At 43.6% G+C, this 12194-nt stretch overlaps 1 protein-coding gene across 3 annotated transcripts in view; it reads left to right on the forward strand.

Annotated features, from left to right (window-relative positions):
• The window catches only part of LOC147463311 (uncharacterized), a 52664-nt gene that overhangs the window by 25702 nt on the left and 14768 nt on the right, over positions 1–12194 (forward strand). For all 3 annotated transcript variants that reach the window (XR_015185044.1, XM_086488009.1, XM_086488001.1), the window contains exons 2-14: positions 5531–5785; positions 7197–7321; positions 7414–7458; positions 7547–7628; positions 7715–7783; positions 7867–8037; positions 8156–8221; positions 9749–9817; positions 9940–9999; positions 10100–10146; positions 10223–10252; positions 10333–10548; positions 11271–11640. Coding sequence is in view for 2 of the 3 variants with exons in the window: in XM_086488009.1 (XP_086344135.1) it covers positions 5531–5785; positions 7197–7321; positions 7414–7458; positions 7547–7628; positions 7715–7783; positions 7867–8037; positions 8156–8221; positions 9749–9817; positions 9940–9999; positions 10100–10146; positions 10223–10252; positions 10333–10548; positions 11271–11640 (1605 nt within the window). In the remaining variant the exon portion in view is untranslated. The remainder of the gene's footprint in view (positions 1–5530; positions 5786–7196; positions 7322–7413; positions 7459–7546; positions 7629–7714; positions 7784–7866; positions 8038–8155; positions 8222–9748; positions 9818–9939; positions 10000–10099; positions 10147–10222; positions 10253–10332; positions 10549–11270; positions 11641–12194) is intronic.

Genomic DNA, 12194 nt, shown 5'->3' on the forward strand with positions numbered 1-12194 from the left:
TCTTCCTCAAGAATTCCTTCTTCTCTTCCAATGAAGGGAAGCGTAGTATGAGAGCTCTTTCCTTTGAAGATTCTCCGGGGCCCTCACTCTTCTTGCCCACTCTCCATGCCTTTGTGTGTGAAGGCTTCTCCACCCCCATCATTGATGTGAGGCTTGTGACCTCTTTTTCCACATTGTTTATGTCCTTGAGGCCGGTTACCCTCACATGTAGAGCCCGCATCCTCCTTCTTTGTTCCTCTTCGAGGGTCATGTTGATAAGAGTGGGTGTACAAGGAGCTTCCTTACCTTTCCCTTTCTTGGCAACCTCAATCCATTTTTCGGCCTTCTCTACTTTCTTTTGCGTTTCGGATATGACCGCGGCCCATGACTTCTTCTCCTCATTGATGTTGTCAATTTCTTCCCTCAAAGAGGGCTGAAATTCCCCCTCTTCAAGCCCATTTTTTGACCGTGTTTCCAACACTTCTTTGTGGAGGTCCAAAATGCTTTTCTCCAACGTGGCGATCTTGTTGAGAAGATGATCCTTCTCGTCCTTCCACCTCTTCTCCTTTTCTTCATTTTCTCGGAGGAAAACGGTCTTCGCGTTCCTCCAATCTTCCATCTCTTTTCTCCATGCTTTCATTTCCAATTCAATGATGGAAATTCGTTTGGAGTGAAGCATATATTTGAGTTTGCTTGTTGCCATAGGTGAGGTTGGGGATGACATGAGAGAGAGAGAGAGAGAGAGAGAGAGAGAGAGAGAGAGAGAGAGAGAGAAGAGAGGATTGATGTTTCTAAAGTGCAGAAAATGCAGCAAACCCTAAAACGCAGATCTGTCCAACAACCCAAAAAAGGTCGCGAACCCTAAAATAAAGGTCGCGAGCCCTAAAAACAGGTCGCGAACCCTAAAATACAGTAGCAAACCCTAAACGAAAGCATGGTAAAGAGAGAGAGAGAGAGAGAGAGAGAGAGAGAGAGAGAGAGAGAGAGAGCTCATACGTGGTCGCTGCAGTCTGTGTGCCCTCCCATTGGGGCTGGTGGTGCTGGGCGGCAGGCAGTGTTACCGGTCGCTGCAGTCCTACTCGCGCTGAGAGAGACCCGCCACTGCCTTGCTGCACCTGAGCGCGAGCTTACCACAGCAGCAGGAGGGGGGGGGGGGGGGGGGGGGGGGGGGTTGCGAGGGGGTGGAGCTGCACCTTACGCGCTGCCGTTGCCTTGCTTCAGCCTCGTGCCAGACCTGCCCCCCACAGAGCTTCAGCCTGTCACAGACCTGCTCGAGCCTCGACCTGCTCAGAGAGAGAGCCCGCCATTCCTGTTCGAGAGAGAGAGAGAGAGAGAGAGAGAGAGAGAGAGAGAGAGAGAGAGAGAGAGAGAGAGAGAGAGAGCACTAGATGGGGTCCCAAACCCCCCTCCAAGGGCCCCCCTCTCTATTAGAGAGGTATTTGCTTTAGATTGCACAGGTCTGGTACATTGGTTCTAAATGCTATGATGCTTGACGTTGACGACGACGCTGATGTCGATGATGACGGCAATGATGACGATGACAATGACGACGACAATGTCGAAGCTAATGGGTTGAAACCTGAAAATGCTCTTGATGTTTGTGGCTGAAATCTGAAATTGCTGGGAATGCTGATGGGAATCTGCTAGTGCGGCGACATTACGGGCTGATCTGCCGTCGTTGGCAATGACGATGGCTGAAAACTGAAAATCGCTAACTGAGCTTCTGGCTGAAAACTGTTTTGCTGTCTTTGTCGTGATGGAACGGGCGATCGTGACGAGGGAAGTGCTTGTCTACTGTTGTACTACGGCGGGAAGCCGGGGAAAGCAAAACGCTGCTGCTGGTTGAAAACGCTGATGCCAAAACGCTAGGTGCTCATGGGGAAAATGCTGATGATCCTAGGTACTTGGTTCTTGAGAGGCTCCTTCTTTGCTCCTATGGCTTCTACTGGTGCACCAAGGGCTAGTTAAATAGGTGCACAAAGCTGGGTAGGGAAAGCTTCCCAACAAACCCCACGATTTGGAATTTGAAGAGTCACTTTCATAATAAAATGCCTGCAAGAGGTGGTTCACGCGCAGTTTGGGGAAAATGAGTCCATGCGGTGAAAATGCTTATGCTTGGTGCTAGGTACTGATGCTACATGCTATGGGTTGTGCAATTAGAGGGTATGCAGCTACTCTAAGTGCCTATATATGCATGTCCTACGTACAGGCTCACAAAGTTGCCAGAACACTTCCTAGGCTACCTAAATCCTAGAAGTAGGTACAGCTTGTCCACATGCACATAGGGTTAGATGTGCACGTGACATCCCCCCTTTTCAAGGTGAGGTTCTGGTACCGAGCTGTATGGCTTCCATATAGTCCACCAACAACTCTTGGGAGTCTACGAAGAACTCTTCGCCGGCCCACTCTGCTGCTGGGTCCCGCGATACTTGAACTTCAGGAAATTTTGCAATGCTTGCTTCTATGGGCCGCGCCGAAAGTGACGCAGAATAATATGCTACGGCTCCACGTCTTTAACTTTGTCTACGATCTCGGGTTCATTTTCTTCAAGAATATCCTTTGAGGAATATCTCTGAAACCACTTCAAACACAATATCATAGACATATCTGTTCCTTGTCGAGTGATTGGAACAAGACTATCCGTCCTAAATGACTGTGGATGGAATGCATGACTGACAATGATGAAACCTCATGAATTCCTTGAATGCAAACTCGTCATCTGCTCTAGAGTGATCTTCATGCATCTGTGCTCATCCGTGAGTGAATCATGTGCATCGTGCTATATGGTGCTCCAATGAGACGGTAACACATAAAGACGGTGAAGAAAATACAAGAGACCATCACGAATGAGAGACTTGGACAATCCATACTGACTAATCATGTGAACAAGAGATACTTCATGAATGGGTTCTTTGGACCTCGACTCGAGAGCCAAGATTGGTCGTGCATGACTGATCGTAAGTGCAATTGGGTGAGCTTTACTAGGAACACAATCAACCAAACCATCAAATTGCTACAAGACCGGAACCATCTAGCTTGACGGTCACTCCAAGGTGTACTCGGTACAGATTGGAGCAACTTGAAGGCTTGATGATTGTAAGGTGAAGCGGAAGTGAATGTTGATAGTGCTCAAGATGAGTGCTCCAAACTGTGCTCAAGGGTTTCTTTTTCTTACGGAAGGGAGAGCCTTCCGTTCTTAGAGAGAGAGATTGCAAGTACAATGATCACAAACAAAGTGAATGCTACTGTGAATGAAAGTGCTGAGAGAGAGAGAGAGAGAGAGAGAGAGAGAGAGAGAGAGAGAGAGAGAGAGACGACACCAGACGGTTCTCAAACCCTCCTCCAAGGGCCCCCCTCGCTATGGCGAGAGAGGTCTATGCTATAGATTGCACAAATCTGGTACAATGGTCTAGATGCTGTGAACTTGATGATGACAATGTCGACGACGATGGAGACTATGACGATGACGACGATGGTGTCGTCGTCAAGTCGGGATCTGCGAAGATGGCGGCAAAGGTTGAAAATTGAAAACGCTAGGCTTCTTGCTGGGGATCTGCTCTACTACTGTGGTGCTGCGGCTTGGATCTGCAACTGTCGAACTGCACTAATGCTGAAAATGCGTTTGCCTCGGAACGACGCAACCGGGATGTTTGGGGAGCGTTTCTTTGTATGCTGGAAAATTGCCGAATGTCAGAGACAGGATGTCTGGGGAGCGTTCGGTTGTATGCTTGAACCTCCAAGCGACGCAGGCTGCAGTTTGGGGAGCGTTTGGTTATATTAGTCCTCTGAGCTCATGGTCCGGACTGTTTTAGGTTATTTGCAGGGGGAGTGACGAGGTAGTCGTTGAGTAGCTTCATACCGCAGACCGTCTGTCTCGAGGGAGTGCTCAACGGAGTTGTTCGTTGTCTTGTAACATGCATATGTGAGCATTTGTGTCGCATTGTGATGTGCCAACCATTGAATATTCCTAATTGGATGAGATTGCGTGGGTATGTAATTTTAGTACATCAAGACATGTGTTGGAGATTAGTGTGGTTTGGGTGTGATGGCTAATTTTTCTATGCCGGAATACCGATGTGGAATGAGACTCCTGAAATTTTTTTGGGAAGCCAACGGCCCAGGATATCAAGAGCTCCAATTTGGAATGAGAAAACTCATTGTCCCTCCGAATGTCTCTTGGAAAATTTTTGAGCTAACTTGAGTTGTTTTGTAGGTATGCTGTAATCACGAACGATTACTTTTTTTTAAGAAGGGGGGATTTCACAAAACGAAGAGCCTAAACCCTAGAAGCAGCAGAAGCAGTTTTACCAACTTATGGGACCCCGTCTGATGGGTGCCCAAGTCACTAGAAGTAAAGCCGGCACACACACACACACACACACACAAAAAGATAATGACGTGGCAACTGTACGGATTGCCACAATTTGCCCTGGACTGAAGTGGCAGATGTACGAAACTCCGCAATTTTCACTGACTCTGCTGAGGTGGCAGACTGTACGGACAATCACACAATTCTCGTTGACAATGCCACTTGACAGTTGTATGGATTTCCGCAAAACGCGCTGGTTGCTTTTGGGAGCCAGCTTTTGGGTCAGATGGTTTTAGAGTTTGATGTTTTTCATGCAAACTACTTTTCATAGGCCAAGGGCTCATTCTCTGGCACGCTCTTGCGTAGAGGTGCAGAGGATGGAGTATCGGTGTTGTACTGAGTTTAAGCAATATAAAGAAATACCGAAAGGGGCACCAATGTTTGGGGTGAGTGCTCTCTTGGTGTGGAATTCTGCCTCTCTGTGTCCCGTGTGTCGTGCATCTCTTTCAGTTTAGTGTTATTTGAAGTGCCTAAAGTTGTTCAGTTTGTTCTTTTTCGTTGGCACGTGGTGCCCGTCCCCGTGACAACTCATGACCCGTTCCCTTCATTTGTGGCTCACCACATCTCGACCGAGATATTTTGATGGATCGCTATGAACTTGTATATTTGGGCTCTACTACCAGTAACCAACTTGGATATCTTTAATGTAGTCTTTCAACAGAGTCTCAGACAGTCTTCTTATCACTAAATAGTTCAGTTTGGTCTCACACGGTCTCTAGAGGCCATACAACACTCTCATGTGCAGTTGAACCTTGATAGTGGAACAACCACAGCCCCCAGCCCCCCCTCCCTTTTTCCCAAGCTCCCGCCCTCCCATGTATCTGCACCTATGGTCCTTGGTCTGAGGTGAGGGAGTGCTAGCTGGCCACCTTGTATCTACGGTGATCTCTTTTGAGTGCAGCTTCTTGCACATTGCATATAAAGACACCCTCTACATTGAGAGCGCTCGTGCGTGCATAAATTTTCCTGCTCTATTTACTTACTGAGGAAACAAATTGTTTGATTTTCAGTGCTGACTTCTTCTGAATGCAGTGGTCTGTAATCCATTTTTGTTGGACACCTTTTGGTTTGCTTCCCAAAAGAATTATCTCCCACCGTTAAAATGTGTGCAGTTCATAGTATTTGTGTCAATCCATGATTTGAGCTGGCAATCTAGAAGCTGAATTTTTGGCTTGAGTGCAGGTACATGCGTCTGCAGAGGCACAAATAATGAGTTTAATTGATCATCCAAACGTCATCAATTCCTACTGCTCTTTTATTGTGGACCACTTTTTGTGGGTTGTCATGCCATACATGGATGGTGGGTCATGCTTGCACTTGATGAAACTACGGTATCCAGAAGGTCTTGAGGAGCCTCTGATTGCAGTGATCTTGAAAGAGACATTGAAGGGCCTTGATTATTTACATCAGCAGCAGCATATACATCGAGATGTCAAGGTAATGTAATTGTTTTGTGAGGAAAAGACCGTTGAACACATCATACAACATGTGTATATCTTTAAAGCATGCAACTTTTAGTTTGATTGAGGCTTATAGATTCGTTCCTTTTTGTTTACTGGCTCTGGCTCTCTTCTTTCCTGCTTCAGAAAGTTACAGTTCATAATTTTATCAGAAGCCTCATTTCAATTAAAGTGCACCCTGTTGGGAAAAGGGGAAAAAGAGAGAGGGAGGAGGGGGGTGGGGTGGGGGGGTGTACTTACAGGCTTCGGGTTAAAAAAAAAAACGCAACAATAGTGGGAATACAATGTTTCATGGTTCTAAGAGAGGACCTCAGGCTAAGGTGGAACTAAGTGACCATCCAAAAGGATTAGGAGGACATCAAATTGGGTAAGCAAGGGGCCCTATCCTCCTCTGTGGTTGTTAAAGAGCTTAGCATTAGGTCCCCACCATTTCAGAAAAGTAAAAAACCTTGCAAAACATCTAATATGCAAAAGTGAAGGGTGAGAGAGTAAGAAATGAAAAGTCTCGGGATAATGGAAAGTCAAAAGACATGCTGCTCTATCTATAAAGAAGGGGCCTACCTTGCATACACTCTTCAACCCTTTTCCTTGCCCTAGCGTTTTTAGCTTCTCAGAGCTTTACCTTTTCCTTGCCCTTTTCTCACCTTGAGAGTTTCCTTGAGTGTTTATGTATGATTTGTTTTTTGAAGTCCAATGCCTGCTCATCAGGTATCAAATATGGTTATAATGCATACTATTGACAAGGACAGATGTTCCCTCTTAGCAGCTCCCTGCAAGAACTCCTTTGGTAACGGAAGCAGGGGGGAGGGTGGGAGGAGATTTCCTGGTTTCGGCTTTTAGGAAAACGCAGTAATTCTGGGGTTACAATGTTTCATGGTTCTAAAAGAGGACCTGAGGCTAAGGTGGAACGAATTGTGCACATAGACCATCCAACAGGATTAGGAAGACATCAAATTGGGTAAGGAAGGGGCCCTATCCTCCTCTGTTTCTGTTAAAGAGCTTGGTATTAACTTTCAAGCACCTCGTGACATTTCTTTACAAATTGCACACGGCGGAATCTGAGATTCTCTGTCCTAAAATTTGAGTACAGTGAGCATTCAGTATGTGCCAGCTAAAATCAATGCTAGCTCATCAGGTATGGTGATGTTCCCTCTTAGCAGCTCCCTTTAAGAATCCCTTTGGTAACGGAAGCATTTCAAGCAGTTCTGCCTATAAAAGCACGGCATAACTGCCCCCTTGGTTTTGTCACTTCTCAAAGGTTATTCTGAAAAGTGTGTAGTAGTTTGTCAAGAAAATGTACACCTTGCAAAATCCAGCAGACTATTTGCAATCCATCATCCATAAGGAAAGAAGCTTTACTATGTTGCATTTATGCACACTCATGGCAGGCTGGAAATATTCTGATAGATTCGAGTGGTGCTGTCAAATTGGGTGACTTTGGAACATCAGCCTGCATGTTTAATGGGGGGGACAGACAGCGTTGCCGAAGGACATTGACAGGCACACCTTGCTGGTGATTATCTCCGGGATTCATACTGCTATGGAAAAAGATTTAACAAAAATTTGTTGGCATTTTCGATGTCCTAATGATTATTTTACCTGCAGGATGGCTCCAGAAGTGCTGGAGGAAAAAATTGGCTATGATTGCAGGTTATACATTTCAACATACTTAAAACATAGGAAAATGTCTTCAAGAAGTTTAACAATAAAGCTAGCCCTTGATACCAGACATTTGCAGTGCTGACATTTGGTCATTTGGGATAACTGCTTTGGAACTTGCTCATGGCCATGCACCATTTTCAAAATATCCTCCCCAAAAGGTAGAAACATATCTCAATCTTTAATATCATGTCTCTTTACCTCTGCAAGGTATATTTTTACTGGGTTGGTACGTCCCAAATTTCAGGTGTTACTTATGACAATGACCAGTGCTGCACCTTGTCTTGATCGTGAGAAAGACAAGCATTTCTCTAAGGTATTATTTGTGTTGATATACTGAATGTGTGCCATCAGCTGGTGTCGTTTAAGAGAAATTCTTTTTGTATCTGGGAAACATAGGCATTCAAGGATGTAATCAAATTATGCCTCAACAAAGAACCAAGCAGGAGGCCCACTACTGAAAAACTTCTCAAACATCCATTCTTTAAGCACACAAAGTATAATCCCACAGTAGTGCAGAAGGTATTAACCGGACTTGGCCCTCTTTGGGAGCGCGAGAAACTTCTCAGAGTAAGTCCCTTTCTCTTAAGTAGTAGTTTGCTGGCAACAATCATTTCTTTGGGGGACTAGGTGCTTACACTTTTTGTAAGATGCTTATTGAAGACTTCTTATTTCAACTGACTATCAGGATAAGGATGCGGCTCTACTTGCGTCAAGAAAACCAGCTTTTTTACAGGAAGAAGAGAGGTCCCGGGTGAGTGTTTTCATGTTGAGGTCATTGTATTCGAATTAGTTCTACATGTGTTTCTCCTATTTGTTGCTCTGACTGTCTACACACAGAAAATAAGAGTGCTCTTTGTGAGTAGACTATCTATAGTCATCTAATGCTTTCATTGACTAAAGACTGGAGTGTTATACTAGTAAGAATACATTTGTTGGTAGTATTGAACTTTATTTTTTGATCAGTGTACATTGCAATCCTGTGTGCTGTTTGTTTAGTAGCTTTCGAGATATATCGTGCAAAGAGCATAGTGATGATTGTAGTCCCTTTTCTGATACAATCTCTAGCCTATCATCTCAAATGCGTCTCCCTAACCCTCTATATTGGAGTAATTGCACCGTTATTTCATCTTTTAAAAAGCTCAAGTTCGCAGGTTTATAGAACATCGTCTTCACTTTAGATAGGCCAACATGTTTTCTACTTCTTGGGTCTTATCAGGGCAATACACAATTTCTTGGGTATCAACTTATATAGGTGAAGGGTAATAAGTTGAGGTGGTGAGACAATTCATGGTTAGCTATTGAAGGTCTGAAAGAGTTTCACAAATTGAGATAAGACTCAGATTGTCTTTTGAGGGCCTCAAAAAATTCTTGTGTTATGAGGGTGTAATGGTACAAAAACTTTTGCTTCAAGAACTAGCAAAGTATTTGTTTTAAGGAAGGGATTGTAGTAAGGTATAAGGACTTTGAAGTTGAAAAGGGTCACACACGAATTTGTGTTGGTCACAATGCACTTAGAGGATAATAATAAGGTGCATTTTAGTTGAGCTTTAGCTTCTGACGCTTGCCCCTTCCCCTCCTCCTCTTGCCCCCTTACACCTAGCTACCACTGAAGAGCTCTCAAGGTACTGCCTCTGTTGTTCTAACATCACCCCCCCCATCCCCACAAAAAGCTTCGTTCCCACTTAACTTACATTAAATCTACAATGAGGCATCTTCTCTGCATCCAAACCTTCTGAAGTGTCTGCACGCTTGAAATATTAGATTTATTAGCCAATCCTGCAGTTTGGCCAATGTGCTTAATGCCCTTGAACATGAGCAAGGCTTTTCTAAACTTGCTATTCCTTGAAGCCCTTCACCTTTTGCAGGTAATTTACAGATGTAAACCTAGCAAATTTATTTACCTGCTTCATATCTCTTTGTCAGGGCCGGTATGGTTGGCAAGAAATCGAAGACCTGAAAATTGTATGAACTAAAAAAGCTGTAATGCTCATTGTACTCCATGTTCAAAGCCATTGGTGGCTGCGGAGTAATATTTTTGATTGAATCGCATTCAGCCTATTTTTTAAGAAATATCAACGGTTTGTGGAGTTAATAGTTTTAAGCCTAGTAACCATTCGCTTTCCTGTCAATCAAAGATTTTTTCTGGGCGTTGTTTGGTTTTGACAAGCAATAGCGGGCATCAATTGCTATTGGTATGATTGAGACTTTTGCAAGGACTGAATGGTTTGTGCAGGAAATTTTCATATTTATCAGCAACTGAAGTTTTTTTTTCTTTCAGAATGAGTACAAACGTGGGGTGAGCTGTTGGAGTTTCGATGTTGAGAGTCTGAAAGATCAAGCTGCTGCAGTAAGGCCTTGGGGTGTCTTACGTCGAAATTTAATATTGATTTTTTGTTGGTGATTATGCCAGGTTTGAATACTATATTGCTTTTTAAGTTCCCAAGCTCTCTCTCTTTTACTTCTATGTAGATCCATGATGAGGAAGAGATCTCAAGTACAGACAAAGGGCTTGCTGTTTTGTCCCCTTGTGTATGTATACGTTTCAATTGGTATAGCCTTATTGTGCACCACCGTTTATGGACATTTGGCAGATATTAGGTTCAATGAAAATATAGGATTTTATTTGCAGGGAGAAGAGGCTAGACAGTCACTGACTTTGGATACACACCAGTTTAGGTAAATAGATTTCAACCCTTCAAATGCTTGAAATTCAAGGTGTTGTCAGAAGTATGATTATGTGTGGTTTTTACAGGAGATCATATGACAGAGAACCAAAGCAATTGTAATGACTTGCTCTCTCCTTTTAGGTGCCCATGTCAGAGGTATGACGCTCAATAATGTGTCAAATGTCATGGTTTGCAGCGGAAGATTTGGTGTCTTTGACGGAGATTTGGAGTTGGAAAGTCCAGGATGGCATGTTGTGAGACCAATAAGAACTTCTGAGGATGCTCAAAAGCTCCCTACAATAGTGGAGGACAAAGGAAGGAATGGCTCAAGTGAGAGAGGTCTGGAAAACTTAGATTCATCCAACAGCAGCCGCCTCATGGATGTCCTTCCTAATGGAAAAAGTTCTGTAAGGTGTAGCTCTGCACCTGCTATGGAACTTAGACAAGAACAACTGTCGGGATTTTGTTGGGCTTTTGAATACATATATTCGAGCAGTGATGTCAATTATTTCATCCTGTTTTTCTTGGAGTGGTGCTTATTGTGGTTTTCAATGAACTAAAAGAGGTGGTGGCAGTTTCAAAACCATCATTTTTCCATATCCTGGGACTCGCTGTTAGGTCAAGTTTGTTTTGCACCGCTGGATCGTGACCTCGCCATATTTGTAACAGTCATTGAGACTTCACACTAAAACAGTAACTTTTGGCCTGCCCTAGCAAGGTCATGTAGGAAAGTTTGAACAGAATATGGCACAAAATTTGAACGGCGCATTTCAGCATTATTTTGGGCCCATCAAAAGAAGGCCTCATATTGGACTTAGGTTTTTGTCATTTATGATTCTGGTTTGTTGCCTACAAAACATGGGCATCCATTACTGCTATGGTGTGCAACTGATAAGTGTGTATGTGCTTGCATGGCATGCACTGTGTGTGTTATGTGTTCACGTGCACACATGCGCAGGTGCAAAATAAATCAAGATTGAGACATATACATTTTGACTTCAATACCATGTATGTATGTATGTATGCATAGGTCTTTCTTGCAATAAAACACCATGACATTTCAAAACTGCAAGGCAATTGGACTATTTTTGCATGAAGAGGTTTGACTTAAAAGAGGTGGATTTGTATCTGTAGGCATGATGATGACAGTAAAGGAAAAGCAAGCGAAGAGACTGGACAGCAGTGTAAAGAAAATGGGAACTCAGTTGATGTCTGTAAAGAAAATGGGAACTCGACTACTGTCTGTAAAGAGAATGGGAACTCAAATGGTGTTTGTAAAGAGAACGGTGTAGCAGGCTGTTCCTTTCCTCCTAAGAAAGGTAATGGGAATCCAAAGGTAGTATACAATGAGAATGGTGTAGCAGGCTGTTCTTTTCCTCCTATGAAGGGTATCAGCAACAATCCAGATGCAAGCATTGAGAGTGCTGAAGAGAAGCATAAGGAAACTCAATTGTTGCAATTTAATGTTTCTGCTTCAACTTTCCAAGACATAAACCTATCACAGGTAGCGAGACTCTGTTTACATGAATAATCTGCTTGATTATTGGCCTTCCGAGTTTGTAGGAACACTTTGATGATTATGCAATCACTCACTCTAGCATATTCGCAAGCATGCGTGTGGCACATGAGTGGACACAGTCATGCAAATGGATGAATGTGTACTTGGGAGTGTAGACCTACGGTTTGGACTGTGTGCATGTGTGTGCATATATCATGAGTGTAGAAAGTAGGTGTTTTTTTTTTTCCAATTCGTTCACTTTTGTTGGTACAAAAAACTCCTTTAAGGGAAGAACAATGTGGAATAATTGGTGGAATAAGAGCAGAAGGTGGAAAAAAACTTTTGGGTTAGGCATGGTGTATGGTGGCTGAAGTCAAAGAGGCAGTAGAGATAGTAACTAGGTAGAACTGGCAGGCAGGAAGTTGGAGGAACAGTATATTGTTGAGATCTGTTAGTTTCTTGAGTTAAGGTACAAGACAAACAAGCTCTGAAAATAATCTCCCTCCACAAGTTGGCATATTGTTACGAAGTAATAGCAGGTTATAACTTGCATACCAAAT

This window comes from Adiantum capillus-veneris, chromosome 2 (assembly GCF_014529385.1).
Source record: "Adiantum capillus-veneris isolate H3 chromosome 2, ASM1452938v2, whole genome shotgun sequence".
Lineage (NCBI taxonomy): Eukaryota > Viridiplantae > Streptophyta > Polypodiopsida > Polypodiales > Pteridaceae > Adiantum > Adiantum capillus-veneris.